Here is a 26,536-nt window from a genome sequence, read left to right as displayed (position 1 = left end):
CATCCAGCCATCTCATCCTCTGATGCCTTCTCTTCCAGCCCTCAATCTTTCCAGGCATCAGGGGGTTTTCCAGTGAGTCAGCTGTTTGCATCAAGTGACCAAAATACTGGAGTTTCAGCTTCAGCATCAGTCCTTCCAATGAGTATTCAGGTTGATTCTTTTTAAGATTGACTGGTTTGATCTCACTGACCTAAAGACTCTCAGGAGTCTTCTCCAACACCGCAGTTTGAATGCATCAGTTCTTTGCTGCTCTGCCTTCTTTGTGGTCCAACTCTCACAAACTGTACATGACCACTGGGAAGACCATAGCCTTGACTATGCAGACCTTTGTTGGCAGAATAATATCTCTGATTTTTTGAAATACTCTCTAGGTTTGTCATAACTTTCCTGCCAAGAAGCAATCATCTTATTTCATGACTGCAGTCACCATCTGCAGTGATTTTAAAGCCCAAGAAAAGGAAGTCTGTCACCGCTTCCACTTTCTCACCTATTTGCCCTGAAGTAACATTAGCAACCCTGATTTTACAAATGGATTATTCAGAGATATTAAATTGCTTGCCCAAATCACTCAGCCTGTAAGTGGCTGAGTCTGTCCAAATTTTTTTTTTTTTTAAAGAAAAGAAAACCTGTGTGGGAATTTTTTTTTTTTTTGGTACTGTATAGTTGTTTTTTGTTGTTGTTGTTGTTGTTTAAAAGAAAGAAAATGTACAAATAATGCAATTAACAGACTTACATGAAAGAAATTAAGGTGATTGTACTAATATGATTTTTGTCTGGACAACAGCTTCATATTTCTCCAAACCTTTCTATTTGCTTAAACCCTAAACTCAACTGAAATTTTAACTTACACTTGACTTCTTTATGTGCATTTGTCAATACTGACTTAAAATTTCTGAAATACTGATAGTTATTCCCTACCACCTAAATAAGTCTTGTTAGTAACCAGGTGTTTTTCATAAAAGTTAAAAAGGAATCCGTGAATATCTCAGGGCACTGAGAAAGATTTTGTATTATCTGTCATCCTTAAGGGAGGACACAGTGGCCTGTGCATCTATGCTTGGGTGCAAATTTGAAACTGGGAATCTGGGAGCCTGTCTTTTTCTAAGAAAGATCTTGATAAGCAGAAAATGTCAAGGCAACTTCAAAAACAAAGGAAGGAAGAATGAAAAGAAAGAAAGAGATAGAAAAGGTTAAAAAGCCCACACATTCTCTGGGGTTTGGGGTTTACTGTAAGAGAGAAAAGAAATCATGAAACATAGCCTGAGACTGAGAGAAAAGTTTGGAATGATGGATAAATAGGTGAAAAATATCTTAGAAATTTAGTCCACACTATTTTATGGGTAAAGGAGATGAGGCACAGAATTGAAATAAAGGTTATTTAACAAGTGCAAGCAGAAGTGGGGTTTTGTACTTACTGTCTAAAATACTTTACCTTACCCTACAACACCATAGATCAACTGATTAAAAAATAAAAATAAATCAATTAACTCATGTTGATTTGTTCTGTTCAAAAAGTAAGTTGAGCTAAACTGTGGAAGAGTTACTTTCTAAGAGGGAACTAGTAAAAAAAAAATAAATAAAGGGCACTCTTTTAATATTAAAGAGCTTAGCTACGGTCAAGCTTTCTAATTAGGTCAGTATAATTTGAAATGGAGTAAAAACCAGCCCAGGTTTCTAGGGCATATCAAAAATACATAATTTGGCCCTGGATGCTATTTGTGTGAACTTAGTGGTTCAGAAGAGCAATAATTTTTCTCAATTTCCTAAGAGATTTAGATATTTATACAGACAGCAGACTAAAAATAAAAAGCAAAAACTCACACAAACTCCAGGAATAGTAAAGATTCCATGTCTTCATAAATATCTGTCCTTTTTACTTTTAGTTTGGATTAGGATATATTGACAGATTTTGTGTCCAAGTTAACATGAAATGACAGTGTATTCAGTTCAGAACACTCTGAAAAGCTTCAGGGTAAATGATTCAATGGCATCTCAACTATGTTTTTGATTTAAAAAATTCTCAGTTTGGTGCTATATACAACTCCACCGCTTCTTTCAGCTTTAGAAACATATCAGTGGAAAAGTTAGAACTCAGTGTCGTCACTCTGAAAGAATTTACCTAGCTCTACCGTGTTTGGCTTTAATTTTTCCATCTTTGTAAGCTCAATTTCTCATTAGTGCTAAGCAAAATGCTCCCAGGGAGAAATGAAAAAATGCATTTAGTTGAGATGGGTTTTTACCAAACTATTCAAGAGCTGATAAAGAAGAAATAAATTTAATGTAGAATATAAAAACATATTATAAATACACAGGTTTATATCTAGCTAATAAAATAGCATTTTCCAAAGTATGATTGAAAGAAAGAATATCCTATTAAGATTTGAGGTTTTTATTGTCAACAAGGAAAAACTCACATATTCATGCTAATAGACACATCATTGTACTATGCAATGTACCTAAATCTGTGAAATAATAAAAAACAGTGGAAAAAAAATAGATTCTTCACAAGATGAAAAGTGGATCATTATGAATAGAAAGCAGGATAGGTGTAGACATGAGGAAGCAGCTGGGAGTCTGAGATGTGATTGGAAAGGCAGAGAAAGATTGAGATTATGAAAGACATCATACATCATGCTAACAAGTTTGGGATTTTACCCTGAATGCAGGGTGGAGACTTGGGTAGGCATTAAGTCGATGATAATAGCATCATATACCACACTGAAGAAACCCCTGTGTTGAAATAGGGAGTGACCTTGTAATACAGGCAGATAGCAGAACTGCAAAAGTGCAGATGAATGTTGATGAGAGCTTCAAATATGGTTGTGGCAGTAAAAGAAAGTGGTAATTATATGTTAAATCTGAAACTCAGAGGTGAGAACAAAGCCGCTGCTAGCACCCAATCTCCTGTAGAGACACCTAAAACTTTAGGAACCAGGTAGTTCATCCAGGACAGAGGTAGCTGCTCCAGTTCTGCTTGCTGGAATATCATCCTAGCATTGTGTTACCTGCCCCAACCACATCCCTCTCCACTCATTTCTATGTGTATGAAAGAGTAAGAGAGAAAAGGAAGACATCTTTTGCAGGCTTTGGCTTAGAGGGGATTGTGAGATCTTTTTTTTTCTGTCTTATTTTCCCACCTTAAAATTCAAGTAAGGGCAAAAATTTCAAGGACAGTCACAGAAATTATAAAACCAGTGGCTCAGTGGTGAAGTATCTGCCAGCAATGCAGGAGACAGGGTTTCCATCCCTAGGTCAGGGAGATCCCCTGGAGGAGGAAATGGCAACCCACTCCAGTATTCTTACCTGGAAAATTCCATGGACCGAGGAGCCTGGATGCCTACAGTCCATGGAGTCAAAAACAGTCAGACACAACTTAGTGGTAAACAACAACAACAAATTCCTTATGGAACCCTTGCTTAGGCAACAGAATCACTGGTTGTCTTCTGGCCTTGTTTGAACAGGGGGAGGAGATAAATAAAAAGAGATGATGCCGTAACAAGAGGTATGGCAGGAAAGAAACCTGTACTCCTCCCACTTAGAAAAGCAAGACTTTGTGTTGGGTTAGATGGAGTTTGGAGAAAGGAGGCAACCATGAGTCTTCTGGGCTCCATGAACAAAGTCCCAGAGGGAGGAGCTGACAAAGAGGGGAAGCCGCAGTGCCTGAAGAAGGGGTACCATCATAGAACGCTCAGGAAGAAGGCCCCGCAGACTCACTGACCAGTTCGCAAGCACCGGTCTTTGGAGGTCTTCACCCAGAGCTACGACTGCATCCTACTAAGAACCACAATGGAAGTCGGAGGAGTAAGAGACACGGCTCCCTTCCAGCTCTCTCCTCCCTACAGTGACACACAAAGGAGAAGGAGAACTGGGGAGAAGAAAGAGAAAAGATGTGAACAAAGACCACTCTCCATTCTCCATGTAGCTGCAGAGTCCTGGGTTCAAGTCATTTGCTAGGAGCTGAGCGAGGGGAGGCTCAGAGATAAATGTGGCCTTTGTACAAGTACAAATTATCTAAAAGCTGTGGGCTCGTCTGGATGTTCAAAGAAAGTAGAAAAATGGATTAGACATGGTTAAAGGCAATGATTAGGAAAGGTCAAACCACCTCATGCTTTTTACCCACTGTGTTAGACTCTCCAGTAAGCCAAAGTCAAGGGAATAGATATAAGAAATGTTTAAAATAGGCAATAGATCTGGCTTGACCAATTTGTTATGATGAAAAAAAAAAAACAAAACTAAATGATGATTTATGAGCTAATAGTCTGTATTTTACCCTGAACTTTAAAAAGGAAATACCCTTGGCTTTCCATCTTTGTGTAGTTATGGCATCTATAAAATAAAAGATTTTATGATGGTTCCTAATTTTGTTTCTCTCACAGATTTCTCTGAGAAGTTGAGGAAAGTTACATAGTGTCTCCACACACAAAAAAATGTACATAAACATTCAGAATTTTCCTTACAAATTCATCTAAAATAAGAAACATTGGTGTAAGAAGCCAATTTGAGGAAAACGACTGAGCATAGCTCAGCCTATGTTGTTTGTGTCTGTGACAAATGCTTGTAGTGATATCCTTCAGAAAGAGAATGATATAAGTGTGTGTTTGGGATTTTTGCTTTATTATGTTTTGTTTTGTTAATGGTGACACCTTCCAGTATCTATTAATATCTCTGGCAAAGAGGCTTCCCCTCTTCCACCTCACCCTTTCTCCAGAGCCTGGAGGTTCTGACATGATTCAATGGCTCAGCATAAAAGCTCCTGCAGTTTCTTCAGTTTCCTTATATGATGCTCAGAGCCAGGGATGAGGTCCATTAATTAAAGTAACTTCTGCACTTAAGCTTTCTCTCTCGCTTTCTAACGGCTGTCGAACACGTCTTTCTGGGTCACTTCCCTTCTCCATTCCCGCTAAACTGCGTCTGAAGGGAAGAGCATGGTGACAGCACAGCCCTCCTTGAGTGCACATTGCCCTTAGCTTTTTTAAAATCTTACTGATCAAGTTATAGAGTGTGAATTTCTCTTTTCCACCATCTGTAGGAAACATGTGTCTTCTCTTGTTACCCTTGGATTTCCACTTCTGTCAGCTTCTATCGCAGGTCAAAGCTGCCACTAAGCTTGTGATCTTATGCAAAGCTTTCTTCTGATGTATACTTTGGGTCAACTATAATAACTGAAAGTGAAGTATGAATTTTGGAATCCAGCAGACCAGCTCTAAAATCTTAATAGTCATTTAGCCCCTGCTGCCTCATTTTCTTCCTTTTCTTTTATCAAATGAGAGTAAAATTATGCCTGGGATCTTAGTAAGAATTAAAATGTATTAACAATTTTTAACAGGGCCTGGCAAATTGTAGGGCCACAATAAATAGTATCAAAACAAACTATATATCATTTTATTTTTTGAAGGGTGATTTGAAGTGCTCTCAACATCAGTATCTTCATCTGTAAGATAAATCAGTTTAAGTACATCCAGTTTATTTCCATCACCATTTATTGAGTACCAGCTATTGTGGAGTTATGAAGTAACTGAAGTAAGGGAAAGAGGTCACAAATGAAGCAGGAAGATACTGACAAGCAAGCAAATAACCAGGCAAAGAACCTGGCTGAAATCAAGGCACTGCCACTTGCTGAAGAGCCTTGAATAAAGCAATAAATGATGAGGAATGCTAGTTTTCTCATTAGCAAATGAGGTTAACAATATTCAACTAGCATAATAGTTAGCAACCTTATATGAAATAAGGTGTGGAAGGTTAGTATGACACCTCACACATAAAAAGTGATCAGTAAATGTTCAGCATTAGCATAACCATTTTAAGACCTATGTAGAGCCCAGCCTCTCTTATTGTTTGAAGTTGTCATCCCAATTTTTATCTAAAATCATAAATGTACCTATTTCTCATACTAATTGTACATTTTTATTATAGGATATTTTGAAATAGTTTTAATAACTGTGTCATTGAAAGTATTAATATAGTAGCAAATTTTTATTATATTTTTACGATAGAAACTTTTGTATGTATAATGGAAGGGATAAATTGGGCTTGACTGATTGTTATAACATTCCATTATATTATTTTCAACACTCTATTTTTTTTGATTATTTGAATCTTTTTTTTTTTTTTTTTAGTTCTCAAGTTTTAACAAGATAGCTTAAAAATGCTGAAATTCTAGTGCTCAGTGGATGTCATCATGGGCTGAGAAAAAATGTGACAAATGTTATTTTTCTTCTGAGGAAGTAAAAAACAAAGGCAGGAATAATCCTAAGTAAAGAGCATTGAGGAGGAGTTCAGGTGAGCAAGCTAGTGACCAATATAAACAAGTAAGAATGTAAGCACTGAGAGGCACATGGTCTTATGACTAAAGCAACAGTCTCCAAATACAAGCCTGAACAATTCAGGAGAATGCAAGATATTCATCAGAAGATGAGTAAGGTGAAAGGAGAAAATCAAATATTGTTTTATTTATAATCATAGTTGTTGTTTAGCCACTAAGTTTTGTCCAACTCTCATGATCCCATTGACTGCAGCCCACCAGGCTCCTCTGTCCATGGGATTTCCCAGGCAAGAAAACTGGAGTGGCTTGTCATTTCCTTCTCCAAGAGATTTTCTCAAAGAAGACCCAGAGAGAACCGTGTATCCTGCATTGACAGGTGGATTCATTACCACTGAAACACCAGAGAAGCCACAATACCTAATTATTATATGTTTACAATGCACTTGGGGCTCAGAGGTTAAAGCATCTGCCTGCAATGTGGGAGACCTAGGTTCGATCCCTGGGTCAAGAAGATCTCCTGGAGAAGGAAATGGCAACCCACTCCAGTATTCTTGCCTGGAGAATCCAATGGATGGAGGAACCTGGTGGGCTACCGTCCACGGGGTTGCAAAGAGTCAAACACGACTGAGTGACTTCACTTTCACTTTCACAATGCACTTAGTGTTATAAGTATAGCATTCCATGCGTGTATGTGTATGAGATACACAAGTTATTTACAAATGAAATAACACACACATATTTAAAATGCATTACAAAGAGTCTGGAGACCTGCAGAACAGAACACAAAGAGCAGGGCTTTTTGAAGTAATGATCATTTGGTAAAGACTTTCAACTGTTCTGGGCTTCTCCTGTGGCCCAGATGGCAAAGAATCTGCCTGAAAGGCGGGAGATTTGGTTTCGATCCCTGGATTGGGAAGATCTCCTGGAGAAGGGAAAGGCTACCCACTACCATATTCTGGCCTGGAGAATTCCGTGGACTCTGTAATCCGTGAGGTTGCAAACAATCGGACACGACTGAGAGACTTTCACTTTCAGTTTCAACTGCTTTGCTAAGTAATAAATATATTATTTTGTAGACTAGAGAGAAGCAAGAAAATTTCAGGCAAAAGAATGAGCTGTAATTTGCCAGAGAGGATACATAGATAACAAAGAAATATGTGTAACTATATTCAACATAATAAACCATGGGAGAAATACAAGTTAAAACTGTAATGAGACATTATTATATACCTAACAAGATGACTTTAAAAATTAGTAGAAATACCCAATGCTGGGTAATGCATTCATTCCTGCTACTAAGGAAAAATGATACAGATATTCTGGAAAACAATTGAAAATTTCTTATAAAACTCTATATTCAATTATTATATGACCCAGAAATTATAATCTTGGGCATTTATGCCAAAGAAATGAAAATGTAGGTTCATTAATAAACCCTGTTCAATTCAGTTCAGTCGCTCAGAGGTGTCCGACTCTGCGACACCAAGAACTGCAGCATGCCAGGCCTCCCTGTCCATCACCAACTCCCGGTGTCTACTCAGACTCATGTCCATCAAGTTGATGATGCCATCCATCCATCTCATCCTCTGTCATCCCCTTCTCCTCCTGCCCCCAATCTCTCCCAGCATCAGGGTCTTTTCCAATGAGTCAACTCTTCGCATGAGGTGGCCAAAGTATGGGAGTTTCAGCTTGAGCATCAGTCCTTCCAATGAACACCCCAAACTGATCTCCTTTAGGATGGATTGGTTGGAACTCCTTGCAGTCCAAGGAACTCTCAAGAGTCTTCTCCAACACCACAGTTCAAACGCATCAATTCTTTGGCGCTCGGCTTTCTTCATACTCCAACTCTCACATCCATACATGACTACTGGATAAACTGGATAAACCTTAACTAGACAGACCTTTGTTGGCAAGATAATGTCTCTGCTTTTCAATATGCTACCTAGGTTGGTCATAGCTTTCCTTCCAAGGAGTAAGCATCTTTTAATTTCATTGCTGTAGTCACCATCTGCAGTGATATTGGAGCCCCCCAAAATAAAGTCTGACACTGTTTCCACTGTTTCCCCATCTATTTCCCATGAAGTGATGGGACCAGATGCCATGATCTTAGTTTTCTGAATGTTGAGCTTTAAGCCAATTTTTCCACTGTCCTCTTTCACTTTCATCAAGAGGCTTTTGGTTCCTCTTCACTTTCTGCCATAAGGGTGATGTCATCTGCATATCTGAGGTTATTGATATTTCTCCCAGGAATCTTGATTCCAGCTTGTGCTTCTTCCAGCCCAGTGTTTCTCATGATGTACTCTCTGCATAGAAGTTAAATAAGCAGGGTGACAATATACAGCCTTGACGTACTCCTTTTTCTATTTGGAACCAGTCTGTTGTTCCTTGTCCAGTTCTAACTGTTGCTTCCTGACCTGCATACAAGTTTCTGAAAAGGCAGGTCAGGTGGTCTGGTATTCCCTTCTCTTTCAGAATTTTCCACAGTTTATTGTGATCCACAGAGTCAAAGGCTTTGGCATAGTCAATGAAACAGAAATAGATGTTTTTCTGGAACTCTCTTGCTTTTCCCATGATCCAGCAGATGTTGGCAATTTGATCTCTGGTTCCTCTGCCTTTTCTAAAAACAGCTTGAACATCTGGAAGTTCATTCTTCACATATTGCTGAAGTCTGGCTTGGAGAATTTTGAGCCTTACTTTTCTAGCATGTGAGATGAGTGCAATTGTGTGGTAGTTTAAGCATTCTTTGGCATTGCTTTTCTTTCGGATTGGAATGAAAACTGACATTTTCCGGTCCTGTGGCCACTGCTGCATTTTCCAAGTTTGCTGGCATATTGAGGGCAGTACTTTCACAGTATCATCTTTAAGGATGTGAAATAGCTCCACTGGAATTCCATCACCTCCACTAGCTTTGTTCGTAGTGATGCTTCCTAAGGCCCATTTGACTTCACGTTCTAGGATGTCTGGATCTAGGTGAGTGATCACACCATCATGATTATTTGGGTCGTGAAGATCTTTTTTTGTACAGTTCTTCCGTGTATTCTTGCCACCTCTTCTTAATATCTTCTGCTTCTGTTAGGTCCATACCATTTTTGTCCTTTATCAAGTCCATCTTTGCATGAAATGTTCCTTTGGTATCTCTAATTGTCTTGAAGAGATCTCTCCTCTTTCCCATTCTGTCGTTTTCCTCTATTATTTGCATTGATCACTGAAGAAGGCTTTCTTATCTCTCCTTGCTATTCTTTGGAACTCTACATTCAGATGCTCGTATCTTTCCTTTTCTCCTTTGCTCTTTGCTTTTCTTCTTTCCGCAGCTATTTGCAAGGCTTCCTCAGACAGCCATTTTGCTATTTTACATTTCTTTTCCATGGGGATCATCTTGATTCCTGTCTCCTGTACAATATCATGAACCTCTGTCCGTAGTTCATCAGGCACTCTATCTATCACATCTAGTCCCTTAAATCTATTTCTCACTTCCACTGTATAATCATAAGGGATTTGATTTAAGTCATACCTCCATGGTCTAGTGGTTTTCCCTACTTTCTTCAATTTAAGTCTGAATTTGACAATAAGGAGTTCATGATCTGAGCCACAGTCAGCCCCCAGTCTTGTTTTTGCTGACTGTACAGAGCTTCTCCTTCTGTGGCTGCAAAGAATATAATCAATCTGATTTCAGTGTTGACCATCTGGTGATGTCCATGTGTAGAGTCTTCTCTTGTGTTGTTGGAAGAGGGTGTTTGCTATGACCAGTGCATTTTCTTGGCAAAACTCTACTAGCCTTTGCCTTGCTTCATTCCGTACTCCAAGGGCAAATTTGCCTGTTACTCCAGGTGTTTCTTGACTTCCTACTTTTCATTCCAGTCCCCTATAATGAAAAGGACATCTTTTGGGGGTGTTAGTTCTAAAAGGTCTTGTAGGTCTTCATAGATCCATTCAACTTCAGCTTCTTCAGTGTTACTGGTTGGAGCATAGACTTGGATTACCATGATATTGAATGGTTTTCCTTGGAAACGAACAGAGATCATTCTGTCATTTTTGAGATTGCATCCAAGTACTGCATTTCAGACTCTGTTGTTGACCATGATGGCTACTCCATTTCTTCTAAGGGATTCCTGCCCCCAGTAGTAGATATAATGGTCATCTGAGTTAAATTCACCCATTCCAGTACATTTTAGTTCACTGATTCCTAGAATGTCGACGTTCACTCTTGCCATCTCCTGTTTGACCACTTGCAATTTGCCTTGATTCATGGACCTGACATTCCAGGTTCCTATGCAATATTGCTCTTTACAGCATCAGACCTTGCTTCTATCACCAGTCACATCCACAACTGGGTGTTGTTTTTGCTTTGGCTCCATCCCTTCATTCTTTCTGGAGTTATTTCTCCACTGATCTTCAGTAGCATATTGTGCACCTACCAACCTGGGGAGTTCCTATTTCAGTATCCTATCATTTTGCCTTTTCATACTGTTCATGGGGTTCTCAAGGCAAAAATACTGAAGTGGTTTGTCATTCCTTTCTCCAGTGGACCACATTCTGTCAGACCTCTCCACCATGACCTGTCCGTCTTGGGTGGCCCCACAGTGCATGGCTCAGTGTCATTGAGTTAGACAGGCTGTGGTCCATGTGATCAGATTGGCTAGTTTTCTGTGATTAAGGTTTCAGTGTGTCTGCCTCTGATGCCCTCTCACAACACCTACCATCTTTCCTGGGTTTCTCTTACCTTGGATGTTGGGTATCTCTTCATGGCTGCTCTAGCAAAGCTCAGCCACTGCTCCTTACCTTGGATTAGGGATATATCCTCATAGTCACCCCTCTTACCTTGAACATGGAGTCAAACAAACCCTGTATGGAAATGCATATAGAAGTTCCTTTGTAATTTCAAAAATTATAATCAGCCCTGATGTCCTTCAACAAGTGAGTGTTTAAAAAACTGCAATATATATATATATATATATATATATATATATATATATATATACCATAGAATATTAGTCAGCAGTAAAATAAACTGTGGAGAAGGCAATGGCACCCCACTCTAGTACTCTTGCCTGGAAAATCCCATTGATGGAGGAGCCTGGAAGGCTGCAGTCCATGGGGTCGCTAAGAGTTGGAGACAACTGAGCGACCTCACTTTCACTTTTCACTTTCATGCATTGGAGAAGGAAATGGCAACCCACTCCCGTGTTCTTGCCTGGAGAATCTCAGGGACAGGGGAGCCTGATGGGCTGCCGTCTATGGGGTTGCACAGAGTTGGACATGACTGAAGCGACTTAGCAGCAGCAGCAGCAAAATAAACTGTTAGTACATACAACAGCTTGGATGATTCTCCAAGGAATTAAGCTAAAGGAGTGAAAAAAATCAGCCCTCCCAAAGTTAAATATTATAAGATTTCACTTGTGTATGATTTTTGAAATGAAAAAAAGTAGCAGGACAAATTTGTGGTTGGCTGCAATTAGACCCAGGGGCTAGGGATGGTGGCGGTGGTGTGGAATGAAGGTGCTGAGGCTGTAAAAGGGAAAATGAAGAGTTTTTATGGTGTTAGAATTGTTCAGTGTCTTGGATGTGTTGATGGATACACAAATACAAAATGAAAACACTGTACAGAAATTAAAGCATGCACAAATGAATAAGTTAAAACTAGGAATGTCTAAATGTGATCAATTGATTATATTAATATCAATACCCTGATTGTAATATTATACTATATCTTTGGCTATACTACACTTTATGGCAACATATTAACATAAAGAGTTACTGAAAAAAAAAGCATAAAGGGATATCACTGTACAGCTTCTTAAAACTACATATTTCTCATGTAATTATTATTTAAAATAGTAATTAAATAAGAAATTACAATAATTAATTAAATAAAAAGTAGTACTTTACTATAGCAACAAAAAGTATAAGGATAAATCTGACAAAAGGTATCTAAGACCAGTTCAGTTCAGTTCAGTCGCTCAGTCGTGTCCGACTCTTTGCAACCCCATGAATCGCAGCACTCCAGGCCTTGCTGTCCATCACCAACTCCTGGACTTCACTCAGACTCACGTCCATCGAGTCCCTGATGCCATCCAGCCATCTTATCCTCTGTCGGCCCCTTCTCCTCCTGCCCCCAGCCCCTCCCAGCACCAGAGTCTTTTCCAATGAGTCAGCTCTTCGCATGAGGTGGCCAAAGTACTGGAGTTTCAGGTTTAGCATCATTCCTTCCAAAGAAATCCCAGGGTTGATCTCCTTCAGAATGGACTGGTTGTATCTCCTTGCAGCCCAAGTAGACTTACAACTAAAAAATATTACTTAGAGAGATTTTTTTAAAGAATTGAATAAAAGGAAATATGTCATGTTCATGGATTCTAAAGCAATATTGTTAACGTTAATTTGTCCTCAAATTGAGCCGTATATTCACTGAAATTCCTCAAAATCAAAATCTCGGTAAGTTTTTTTTGAAACTGAGAAGGTAATTAAAATATGTATATGGAAATGCTAAGAATATAGAATACCCAAAACAGTTTTGAAAAAGAAGGGCAAGTAGAAGGAACTATCTCATGTGACCTTAACACAGATCACACTGCTCCAGTAATCAAGACACTAGTAGATCAATGGACCAGCAGAAAGAGTTAAGAAGTTGTTGACCTACACTTACATGGCCAGTTGATTTTTGACAATGATGAAAAGACTGTGGAGGAAAGATAAGTCTTTTCCAAATGATGGCATGGAACTATTGGACAACCATATACTAGTAAAAGGGCTTCCCTGGTGGCTCAGACATTTAAAAATCTGCCTGCAATATGAGAGACTCCAGTTCAATCCCTGAGTTGGGAAGATACTCTGGAAAAGGAATGGCTACTCACTCCAGTATTCGTGCCTGGAGAATTCCATGGATAGAGGTGATCTGGTGGGCTATAGGCTTTGGGGTCAAAAAGAATCAGACACACCTGAGCCACTCACACTTTCACTGTGCTAAATAAATATGTAGTTATGTTCATACCTCATAGCTAGTCCCAATCTTTCCGTTTATCGCTCCTTCCTCTTATCCACTAGTAACTATAAGGCTATTTTCTACATCTGTAACTCAACTTCTGTTCTGTAGATAAGTTCATTTGTATTTTTTTCTTAAATTCCACATATAAACAGAAACATAAGCCAGATGATCTAGTCATCCAGTTCTAAGTATTTATCCAAGTGAAATAAATATTAATAAAATACATATATACAAATATTCATAGTAGCTTTATTTGTAATACTCACAAGCTGAAAATAACATAAGCATCCACCAAAAGGTGAAAGATAGGAAAGTTGTGCCATCTATACACAATGGAATACTACTCAGCCATGAAAAGGAATGGATTCTTAGTAATTGAAACAGGGATGATACTCAATTTAATCTTAATTATGCTGAGTGAAATAAAAAACAAAAAGGAGTACATGCTGATAAGATTCTATTTACATAAAACTTTGGAAAAGTGGGCTTCCTTGGTGGCTCAGAGGTTAAAGCATCTGCCTGGAATGCAGGAGACCTGGGTTAGATCCCTGGGTTGGGAAGATCCCCTGGAGAAGGAAATGGCAACCCATTCCAGTATTCTTGCATAGAGAATCCCATGGACAGAGGAGCCTGGTGGGCTACAGTCCACAGAGTTGCAAAGAGTGGGACACGACTGAGTGCCTTCACTTTCACTTTCACTTTGGAAAAGTGCAAATCTACTCCAGTGATAAAAAGCAGATCAGTAGTTGACCCATGATAGGGGTGGGATGAGAAAGGGCTGAGTGGAGAAAGTACAGGTGACATATATGTTGATTATTTCAATTGTATTAATAGTTTCATGACTGCATCTGTATGTAAGAACTTTTCAGTTATGCGCTTTTAACATGTGAACTTACTATATTCCTATTGTTGTTGTTTAGCTGCTGTCACTTCAGACACTTTTGTGACCTCATGGACTGTAACCCACCAGGTTCCTCTGTCCATGGGATTTCCCAGACAAGACTATGGGAGTGAGTCGCCATTTTCCTTTCCAGGGATCTTACAGATCCAGGGATGGAACCCATATCTCCTGCTTGGCAGGCAGATTCTTTACCACTGAGCCAGCCTCACTTCCCCCTTTATATCTGCCATCAGAGCTGGTCGTTTGGCTCTTTGAGGTCCTGCGGGCTTTCCTATCTGGAGGCCTTGCAGCATCATTCCCTGTGCTTTCCCAATCTTCTCCTAGTTTACTCTCTCTCACTCCTCAGGTTTCAGTGTCATACTTCCCTCAGAAAAGACTCATCAAACACCCAAAATAATTAAGGCTTTAGTAGTAGAAATTCTCCCTGGCACCACTTTTTCTCTTTCAAAATTTGTCATATATTCGACTTAAATTTTTGAGTAAATGTTCAATTACTGCCTACACACAGCACAAAAACGCAACAGTTTACATATAATATGAGGTTAATATTTTTAAAGAACTAATTAGATATAATTATGGCAGTAATACATATAAGAACAAAGATTGAATAGTTTTAAGATCACACATAGGGATTCCTGGGTGGCAGTAGTGGTAAAGAAGCCACCTGCTAACGCAGGAGATATAAGAGATGAGGGTTTGATCCCTGGGTCAGGAAGATCTCCTGGAGGAGGGGATGGCAACCCACTCCAGTATTCTTGCCTGGAGAATCCCATGGACAGAGGAGCCTGGTGGACTATGGTCCATAGAATGGCAAAGAGTCAGACACGACTGAAGTGACTTCAGTTCATTTCAGCTCAGTAACTCAGTCGTGTCCGACTCCTTGCGACCCCATGAACTGCAGCATGCCAGGCCTCCCTGTCCATCACAAATTGCAGGAGTCCACCCAAACCCATGTCCATTGAGTTGATGATGCCATCCAACCATCTCATCCTCTGTTGTCCCCTTCTCCTCCTGCCTTCAATATTTCCCAGCATTAGGGTCTTTTCAAATGAGTCAACACTTCGCATCAAGTGGCCAAACTATTCAAGTTTCAGTTTCAACATCAGTCCTTCCAATGAACACCCAGGGCTGATCTCCTTTAGGATTGACTGGGTGGATCTCCTTGCATTCCAAGGGACTCTCAAGAGTCTTCTCCAACACCACAGTTCAAAAGCATCAAATCCTGCACTCAGGTTTCTTTATAGTCCAAATCTCTCATCCATACATGACTACTGGAAAAACCATAGCTTTTACTAGACGGACCTTTGCTGACAAAGTAATGTCTCTGCTTTTCAATATGCTGTCTAGCTTGGTCATACCTTTCCTTCCAAGTAGTAAGTGTCTTTTAATTTCATAGCTGCAATCATCATCTGCAGTGATTTTGGAGCCCCAAAAAATAAAGTGAGCCACTGTTTCCACTATTTCCCCATCTATTTCCCATGAAGTGATGGGACCAGATGCCATGATCTTAGTTTTCTGAATGTTGAGCTTTAAGCCAACTTTTCCACTTTAGTTCTTCTTCACTTTCTGCCATAAGGGTGGTGTCATCTGCATATCTGAGGTTATTGATATTTCTCCCAGGAATCTTGATTCCAGCTTGTGTTTCCTCCAGCCCAGCGTTTCTCATGATATACTCTGCATAGAAGTTAAATAAGCAGAGTGACAATATACAGCCTTGTCGTACTCCTTTTCCTATTTTGAACCAGTCTGTTGTTCCTTGTCCAGTTCTAACTGTTGCTTCCTGACCTGCATACAGGTTTCTGAAAAGGCAGGTTAGGTGATCTGGTATTCCCACCTCCTTCAGAATTTTCCACAGTTTATTGTGATACACACAGTCAAAGGCTTTGGCATAGTCAATAAAGCAGAAATTGATGTTTTTCTGGAACTCTCTTGCTTTTTCAGTGATCCAGCAGATGTTGGCAATTTGATCTCTGGTTCCTCTGCCTTTTCTAAAACCAGCTAGAACATCTGGAAGTTCATGGTTCACGTATTGCTGAAGCCTGGCTTGGAGAATTTTGAATATTACTTTACTAACATGTGAGATGAGTGCAATTGTGTGGTAGTCTGAGCATTCTTTGGCATTGCCTTTCTTTGGGATTGGAATGAAAACTGACATTTTCCGATCCTATGGCCACTGCTGAGTTTTCCAAATTTGCTGGTATATTGAGTGTAGCACTGTCAAAGCATCATCTTTTAGGATTTGAAATAGCTCAACTGGAATTCCATCACCTCAACTAGCTTTGTTCATAGTGATTCTTCCTAAGGCCCACTTGACTTCACATTCCAGGATGTCTGGCTGTAGGTGAGTGCATGCACATAAGATCACATATGTACTGGTCAGCGGCAGTGATTTGAATGTAACCCTCTCTGACTTTACAGCACATAGTCTTAATTTGTGATTAATGATTCCTAATGCTATATCCACTCTGATATGACACAGGGCTTTCCTGGTGCCTCAGCAGTAAACAATCTGTCTGCCAATGCAGGAGATGCGAGAGAGACAAGTGCAATACCTGGGTTGGGAAGATTGTCTGGAGAAGAAAATGGCAACCCACTCCAGTATTCTTGTCTGGAGAATAAGCCTTGTGGGCTACCATCCATGGGATCACAAAGAGTAATACACAACTGAGTGACTAAGCACATATAGGTTATACTCCCAGACAAGCACTTGGAAGGGTCTAGACTAGGCTGTGTTAACTGACAAGTAAGTCAAACATGGAAATGGAGAGTCCAGAAATTGATCCTGAAATTTGGAGATCAGAACTGGCATAAGTAATTTAGCAATAAATCCCTGCAAGATAGGGGTAAACACCATGGTGTCCTAGGTAGATTGTTGTACTAGATGAGTTACCAAAACAGAGATCCAATAATTAAGTGCAAGATGAGAAGCAAGACATTTCCAGGTCCAGGCAGAAACTTGGGGAGAGGTTTAGAGACCAGAATAGGGTGCTTTGATTCTAAGAACCAAGCTAGAATGCTGGCATGCATTACTAAAATTTCTACAATAGATCTTCACCTTACCACTCACTTAGCATCCCACTGCTAGTTGAAGGAGGTCTCAGTGGAATTGGTCTCCAGATCTGAAGATTCCAAATGTAAGAATCACATGGTAATAGCACAGGGAAGAAGATAAAGCAGCAGGAAATTGTAAAGAAATATTAATTAAATATTCAATTATCTAAGTATTTATGTTTGCAATAGCCAGACATTATAAGGTTAAGTGCATTCATTGTCTATTCTATTTTTTTCTCTTTTCTAAAAAAAAAGTTTATCTGGTAAGCATTTGCAACTTTAACCAGTAGACAGGCTTTTGGTTAAATGACACTGCCAATTGACAGATTAAAAACATCATGATATTCAAAATTCTTCATCCTCCAAATGGATCAGTGGCCTAAAGTACAGGAGTGTTCATAAACTATCTTTGTAATATATTGCCTTCTGTCAGTGAGAAAGGACTTATCTTAAATCAAGAGTTGAAATACTGCCAGTATCTAAGATACATTTATCTCTTAAAGGTGGTGAATTTTTAAGCCAAACTTCTCCCCTGCTAGATTAGAATTTATACCAGTAAGTAAAATCCAGACATATTTAAGATATTAACAATCTCACAAACTGTAGTAATTTAGCTGTATTTAAATAAAGTATGTCATTAGTAGAAGAGAAGACTTGTTTGTTTTTAAAGAGTATAATTTTTGCTTTCAAATACATCTTTTTGTAACATGTATATTTCTGTTACTAAAATGGAATAAATACCTTATATTCTATCTTTATAGAAACAGTCCTAAACAATAAACAGAATTTTTCATTGACCATCCTAAATAGATGGTATATCTTTAGAGACCACTGTTTTTTCCAAATGTCTCATTAATATCCCTCCTAGATATAAATTACAGTCAAATCTTCTATTCCTAGGTTTGGCTTGCTTCTAAATTTGTCTCCCTTATCAACACATTGTAAATCAAATTTGATCCATATTGAAAGGAGTATAATGTTTTTAAACTGGTTTCTTTATGGATGACAATGTCAGTAAAATTAATAATCAATATTCAGCAGCCTAGTATCTAATCCAATTGTTAAAATTTCAATACTGTCCTTAGCCATCAGTTCTGGATTGATTGGCAAAATTGAATGCTAATTTAAAAATAACATATAGGATGTTGACTAAACAGAATTAGCCATTATTCTTATACCTTAAATAGTTTAATGTTTTCATGATGCCATGGAATAAACAATTCTTTTCAGAACCAGGAGAATCCAATTTTAGAATTTTAAGTTCGGTGAGCACTTCGGTTTTCTAGCAAAAGTAGCACAGACTCCTTTACTAAAAGAAGGCAGTCTAAATTCTAGTGGCATATCAAGTAAATCACAACAGCCATCTCTGCTATGCCTAAGGTTGCTTCAGTAGGCTGATGCACTGGTGAAATAACAGATTATATTTCAGGAGCATACAAGGGAGAAAAGGACAAAAATTCTAATTAAGTCTGAAATCTGTATATTTCTGGAATGATGAATACACAGGAGGATACGGTAATCCTGAATGTCAATCTCATTTTCACTAAACTTCTAAAATTTTTAATAATGCTCTAATTTCTCACCTTCATATAAGACTCAAGGTCCACTTATAATAAAGGTCTCAAAAGAGCCCAAATGCAAACTTAGATATCACGTTTTTCTGTTTGAAAAGTGCAGTGTGAGCAGTCCAGGCTCCAGGATTCAGGTTTCATTGTCACGCCCTTGCTACACAGGTTGCACTGCAGAGAAACCACCATAAATCATCTCAAGGCTGTATACAATTAATTTTATGTTCTGTGCTTGTCCTCCTCTATGTTTTATGCTATTTCTTTTTATATTTGATTTTTGAGGTCATTCTTGGTTTGAGGTGAAATACCTCAAGCTTAATATTAAAATATCACTGGGTGTTATTATAGTATGTTTTAATAACCAAATTCAGGGTCACCTTTTTTTCCCCAAGTTTTAAAATGAATGTCATAAGTGTGTCCAAAGAAAACCTGTAACCCTTTTGACTATAAGAAGGTATTATGTGGGTTTACTATATAATTTTTTGAAGGGTAAAATATTTCTACTCTCGCTGCATGTTTTCACAATGATCTTTATCTTATTTATTATTACCTTGGAAGTGGTTTCAGACTTCATCGGAGTTTCTTACCACTTAGATGATTTTCAGTAAAGTGGGGAAAAAAAAAAAACCCTCTTTTTAATGATTTTCAGAATAGCTATTCTTCCAGACGGGAGTCTCCGGATCCTAAATGCTTCTAAATCAGATGAGGGAAAGTACGTTTGCCGAGGGGAAAATGTCTTTGGCTCTGCTGAAATCACAGCTACAGTATCTGTAAAAGGTAAGAAAATGTGGTGAATTTTCTATAAGCGTAGTTTCATGGCCTTATCCGAAAGCGAATAAATGTAACATGCATACATGTGTATTTGCTGGTATATGTGTGCATGCTTCTGTTGATGAAATATAATTGCACATAAAGGACAAACACAGTCAAAGTGTCCCTTTCCATTATTTAAGGGACTGTGAAGAAAGGAACATATTATTGGTAGAAATTTAAGTATTTCACTTTGAACAAAATACATGGGAGAGTAAAGAAAGCTTTCTGAAGTTTTACTTGGTATCTCAAGAATTTAAAGTATGCCAACAGAATAAAAATATTTTCCTCAACCAAGATTAATTTTAGCATCAATCAGTAATCCTGCTTTGTTACCACTTCAACTGGGAATTTGGGGCAAAACAGAGAAGCAGAAAGATATATGAACATGTGGTGTTGGAATATGCATCAGATGAAGCAACACCAGAGCTACTCTTTGATGTCGACATCAGTGGAATTTTTATACACTGTCATTTTTTTAGTATTATAAATGTTACTGCTTAAATGTTTCTGTTAGTTTTCTAGTTCTAAAGTGAACTAGATTTCAAATCTAGAACCTTCTTTTGAGACTTCTTGTCAAGTTATAAGAAAATCTCCTGTCTTAAACACTCTCTTCATTTGGCAAAGGAATGCTTTTCACAACAAAGTATATCACTCGGTTTTTTCCATTTGCGCATGTAGTATACAGTGAATCATACTTTGGCCACAAAAATATAAAATGTTAATTTTTCTCTTTCTTTAGAAATAGAAATGCAATTAAAATAGCCAACACTCTGATATTTTAGAAAAGAGGCAAACATCCACGGAAGAAAGGAATATAATTTTTAAAATGTCTTCACTTGAAGCATGCATTACTGGAACATAACTCAGTCTTGGAGTTTGAGTCTCATTCTTAGTGTGTGTTAAATAATCTTTTCCATAGTGAGGCAAGGCAGAATTCACAGACTTTTTCATTTAATAATAGCAACAATGCTTTCTGTTAATCATGAGTTAACTGGAATGTTTAGTTACTCAGAACATTCCAGTTGTCACAAAGTTTAAACTGCAGTATGCTGTGATTATCTGTCTTCTCTGATGAAGCCAGAATTTAGAATGCCACACAAAACATCTGAGTTCCAGAATGTTAATATTTACAGTGACATTCCTTTTCTGGTGTCACTCTTTCCTCTCAAAGACTGCTTAGAAGGAACTTATCAATGGTTAACAATGGTGCTTCATCAGACTATGCTATTGCAAACAATAGAGCTGGAAAAGGAAAATTAGGCTAATTTTTAGTCATTTGTGCCAGGCTTCTTGAGTCATGTACAATCAGGAATCTAATTAGGAAAAAAGAAAAAAATAAAAATCCTGTCCGCATCATCCCCCTACTTATTCAAATATATATATATATATATATATACATATATATACATATATATATATAATATTGCATGTATTTGATCATTAGCTTAAATATCCCTTAGATGTACATTTGGTATTTAGCATTTATTGGCTTAAAGTTGCTCTACATCCAGTAAAAATATATCTATCTTTTAAAAACTAAAGTTTTTTAAAAAAAATTCTACTCACCATTTTGCCTTTGTTTAGATCTCAGTCAAAGCAGCTATTGGAGGTGATAGCTTATAATCAGCCAGAGGTGCCTCTTCTGTCCTCTACTTCCAAGAAGGTTTTGTAAACTATAAAGCAAATACAAGGTGGCGCAGTAGCAGTAGTAGTATAGTTTCGTCTTTGTTAAGATAGTAATTTGAAGGGAGGTTCTTCCTATACCCCTTAAAGAAGTCAACTTGCTTGAATTATTCTTCCTTTGATGTGAGGCGTTTTTTTTTTGTTTGTTTTCGTTTTTTAGTGTAAAAATCCTTTCCGTACTTGATGATCCTTGAAGGTGGACAGAGAAGCTACAGTCTTTTTTCTAATACTTCTATCCTTCCAGGATGCCAAATGCTGTTTGTAGTTGTATAGTTTTCCCTCTTTTTCATCCAAGCTGACTTGTTAATAGGAATAGTGACTTTTTTTTTAAAGTATATAGCTCAACAGTTTTTTTTTAATAGTGACTTTTAAATCATCAGTTCCCTACAAATAAATACCTAGTAAAATACCCTAAATACAATAAAAGATATTTCAATTTATAATAGTATATTAAAAGATACATACCTGGAGCAACTATATTACTTAGATTCCTTGTTTAATTTTTCTCTATTATTTAAAATACAGAATGCAGGGGAAAACTATGTGCTATGCTAATTAGTGTATTTTTATTTTTATAGAACCTACAAGAATAGAGCTTACTCCTAAAAAAACAGAGTTAACAGTGGGAGAAAGCATTGTCCTTAATTGCAAAGCAATTCACGATCCTAGTTTGGATGTCACTTTCTACTGGACACTAAAAGGACAGCCTATCGATTTCGAAAAGGAAGGTGGACATTTTGAAAGCATCAGGGCCGTAAGTTAATACAATTTTGTTCTTTGAATAATAACACTTTTAGAAATTTAGAATCAAATGTAAAAATTTTCTTATTGATGAAATGTTTAGGAAAAAGTTCAAATTACTTCATTTCATTATTCTCTGTTATGTCAAACTGAAAGTAATACTTATTTAAAACTTCCCAGTAAGAAATTGGAAATACTTCATTATGCAAATTTGGTTTCTTTCCAACTTGTATTCTTTTGATTAGTACTGTCCATATTTACACCTTACTTCTCAAATGTTATGTAGCTACATCAGCTGACTAGTATTATTTAAAGCATTCTTAGTAATTATGATGCAATGAATAAGTGAAATAAGCATACTTGTTCTTGAAGAAATAGTAATGCTTGGAGATTCTTTAATCTCTCACAAACTACAGAATTTAAACTTGCAACCCAAAGTTAGAAATGCTGTAGCCTTAGATAAACATTCACAGACATGCTCATTTCTCAACTGCCAAATCTTTTCCTGTAATATCTTCTATTATATATCTACTAAATGGAGTAAGAAATCTTTTCAACCAAATCCTATAGTACCATCACAGTGTCTTAACTCAACAGAGAACTGGAAAAAAGATCTTTTCCCCACACTGGCTTGTTTAAGACACAAAAGAGTGACACAAGCGGAGAGAAAGATGATGGGACTAGAGTGGCAGAGAGACTCTGGCTGCAATATCCCTTCAATATCGGCAGAAGAGATGGATCCAAATACAATTTACGCCTACAAATCCAATTTAAAATGCTCCCACATGCTTATTAATACCAGTTTATCCTGCTCTAAACACTGTAGGAAGCACTGGAAAGCCACAGCTCTGGTGAGCCCAAACATAAAAAACTCAGTTTGGATTGAATTTTATTTTAAAGGTAATGAGATATAGTGGGGAAAGTCCTAGACCCAAAGTCAGGAATTTTCTGGATCAAGTTCCAGCTCAATCCTTAATCAGCTATGTAACACAGATCCAGTCACTTGACCTGCCTGGGCATTGATCACATAGAGAACTGAAGTGAGGCAGTTGGGCCAGATAATTTCTAAGACCCACTCTCACTCTAGAATTTGATAAATTTATATTAAGAGAATAGTAAGAATGAACTTTATTGCATTTTTCAATGCAAACAAAAGTAAACATTTTCTTCTAACTTATTCTTTTCTTCCTGATTTATTTTTAAATAATGAGAGAGACTGCATAAATAAGAAATAATTACCAACTGTATTATTCACATTTCATTAAGTAAATTAATTTTAATTAGCAATGGTTATGTTATATACAAAATTTATTGATCATGTTAAACTCATTTCCCTCAAATTTGTGATTTCCATTTACCTTGAGTTGATCATTTCTTCAAGACTGTGAACAAATTTTATGCTATGAATGTCATAAAGTGAAACCAGAAAAATATGACATTAAAATGTTACATTTGAAAACAACAAATACTTCGACAAAAATATACTTTCTAAGGATTTTCTGTAAACATTTATTTTGAGTGATCAGACACAAAAATATGTCTAAAATGAATTTTCACTTCATAGAAGCAGGTGCTTTCTTTATTTTAAAATATCAATCAATAAATGGTCTTGGTACAATTATGTGAATTCTTATTTTTCTCTCTCAGATATCCACGTTAGTTTCATGTCCAGTCATTGTATCAATAAATACCTTTAATCCTTTTCATAGGTTTGCAATTAATAACACCTGCTCTATCTCTCTTTGTACATATATTGTTCTTGCCCTTGAGAAGTACAAAATTGACTTGCTGCTCCATGTAAACTCATATTGCTTTAAGCCATTATAAATTAGTCTCAGTTTGTAGACAGGGATAATAAACTATAGAACAGAAGAATAGAGGAAGTTATTATATTGAGAAGAAGGAAAAATATTTAGCTTTAAGATCATCTAGGATTAATCACTTTAGTACATTAAGAAAAAAAGATAATAGAATTTTTTTTTTTTTTTACTTTCTAAAGTATTTAGAAGCTTCAAAACGGCAAGGTCTAAAAGAAATAGTCTATTCCCCTTTTCTGAATATCCTCAAAGACTGGGTCCTGGCTGGCTTTAAGGACATACCTGAGAGAGAATCTGATTTTGTGACTTTGAAAGTCAGAGGGAAAAAGAAAAGCATTCTTTTTCCATCCTGCCTTTCTCCTTGTGAAATAATACATCTGAGAAATAACATGTTTCAAAAGGAGGGATGAAAGAGTTATAAAGAAGCAAGATTTGGGAAGGCCTCTGAACGTGTCGTGGAGAAGGCAATGACACTCCACTCTAGTCCTCTTGCCTGGAAAATCCCATGGATGGAGGAGCCTGGTAGTCTGCAGTCAGACATGACTGAGCAACTTCACTTCCACTTTTCACTTTCAAGCACTGGAGAAGGAAATGGCAACCCATTCCAGTGTTCTTGCCTGAAGAATCCCAGGGACAGGGGATCCTGGTGGGCTGCCGTCTCTGGGGTCACACAGAGTCAGACACGACTGAAGTGACTTAGCAGCAGCAGCTGAACATGTGGAAACCTTCTGTTTGAGAAGTCAGCTGAAGGCTCTGGGACAAGAGGGCAGGCCAGGGCTCAGAGGAAAGACTGGTGGGGTGGTCTGTGGCTTGCTTGTGTGTCAGAAGAGAGCCACTAAGGAGATCTTAAGGATCTAGGTTGGCCCAGCAGAGTAGGAAGTCCAGCAGGATTTGGGCTTTAGGCAGGAAAAGAGTATGCCTTTGCAGAAGTCTCTACATCAACTGCCCTGGGCTAACCCACCACTGGGTGATTGAATGAGGATGAATCAGAAGAGAAAGGGGGAGATAGGTGTATTTTTAAGCACATTAACACTGCATAGTGTCAGATGAATCAACCAATCTTTGAAAAAACAAAAAGATACCAATTGTGTTGATATTTTTCCATTTTCTAATGCCAAAATACAGCTTCACTAAGTCCTCTACTTTTCAACCAGTTACAGTGGTGTCTTTTATACACAGCCACTGGTTTGCAGACAAAGGTCTATGTAGAATTTTACGTGTAGCTTTTATAACTTGCATAGGCAAGGTATAATTATGTTTTAAATAAACTAGTGCATTTGAAGTGCATTTCAAGAGAGTGAATAAATAAACATATCATCACATCAGGTTAAAAGAATAATAGCTATTGCTTTGAAATCTACAACGAAAATGATTCTATTTCTCTTGCCTCTTTACTTTGGCCATGTTTTACAAACCCAGCAATTTGACTGATTTTTGGAGTGAATCCATTACTGAAGCCTTTGTTGAAAGGGTCAAAACTAAATCAATTAGTCTGTAAACATTTGATCCAATTCACCCAAATCACATTTTGTCAATGATACGAGCTAACCGAAGGTGGCAAATTAGTGAGGCTATTCTTAAGGTTCACTTTAGATTCAATTTTACAAGCTAAGTGCTATGGGGGATCCAAGCTAAAAGACATGGCCCTTCTCCCCTAAAAGAACACAGTTTAAGGAGACAGGCAGCTAGAAATCTTCTATCAGAGTGCTGTCACTGGGGGGCTCTACCTACTGCTGGCAGGAGGACTTGGTACTCGAACTGGATCTGGACTGTTAAGATTTTGCCAAATGAGGAGAAACTGCATTTTAGACCGAGCGAGCGGGTGAAGCAAAGACAAAGCAGAGAGCTCAGAGCACCTCTCAGGAAGAGTGAGGAACCATAGCCCTGATGGTATAGTGAGGATGCAGAGTAGAGGATAAGGCGATCTTTGTTGGATATGTTTAAAGGCGAACAGCAGAGTCCTCATTGCTAAACACTGACTTTCAAGCCATGGAATCTGGATTGTATTTGGAATACAGCAGGGAGCCCTGTGACTCAGATTTGTTCTTTAGGAAGATAATTCTGACAGCCTTGTGGAGCAGGGGTTGAATAGCTTGCTGACTTTACATTCAGTCCAAGCAGGTTAAGCAGAGGTTGGGGCTCTCCAGGTGCAGTGGTAAAAAATCTGCCTGCCAGTGAAGGAGACACAGGAGACACAGGTTTTTTGATCTCTGGGTCGGGAAGATCCCCTGGAGAAGGAAATGACAACCCGCTCCAGTATTCTTGCCTGGGAAATCCCATGGACAGAGGAGCCTGGTGGGCTACAGTTCACAGGGTCACAAAGAGTCTTATGTGACTGAGCGTACACACACACACACACACACACACACACACACACACACACACACATATACACAGAGGTTATAATGAGACATTGACCATTATAAGCAACTGCCTCAAATAACCACTCAGTTATCAAATAAAGCATTTGCAACTGTGCTTTGACACAATTGTGTTTTGAAACAGTTGTCCATGTTGGCTAGAGGTCTTAGAGACTCTCTTAATGGTCCCATGGTGTCTCAACAGCACCTAAACATGGTCATTTGACTCCAAACCCATAATCTTAATGGAGAACTGTGCTGGCACATTGTTTTTCAGAGACTTGAAATTCCTAATTATTCATTCAAGATGTAAGCAAGTTTTAATCTTTACAATGCATAAAGATCATTTGCACTGAATATC

The 26,536-nt window shown here is 38.0% G+C and overlaps 1 protein-coding gene across 1 annotated transcript in view; it reads left to right on the top strand.

Annotated features, from left to right (window-relative positions):
- Positions 1-26,536, top strand: part of CNTN5 (contactin 5) — a 1,662,845-nt gene that overhangs the window by 1,446,838 nt on the left and 189,471 nt on the right. Inside the window, exons 14-15 of the mRNA XM_027979105.3 lie at positions 19,411-19,538; positions 21,836-22,011. Coding sequence (XP_027834906.2) covers positions 19,411-19,538; positions 21,836-22,011 — 304 coding nt within the window. The remainder of the gene's footprint in view (positions 1-19,410; positions 19,539-21,835; positions 22,012-26,536) is intronic.

The sequence above is a fragment of the Ovis aries genome, chromosome 15, assembly GCF_016772045.2.
Source record: "Ovis aries strain OAR_USU_Benz2616 breed Rambouillet chromosome 15, ARS-UI_Ramb_v3.0, whole genome shotgun sequence".
In the NCBI taxonomy this organism is placed as follows: domain Eukaryota; kingdom Metazoa; phylum Chordata; class Mammalia; order Artiodactyla; family Bovidae; genus Ovis; species Ovis aries.
The sequence above is the reverse complement of the archived record's forward strand: the minus strand, read 5'-3'. Positions and strand labels throughout refer to the sequence as shown.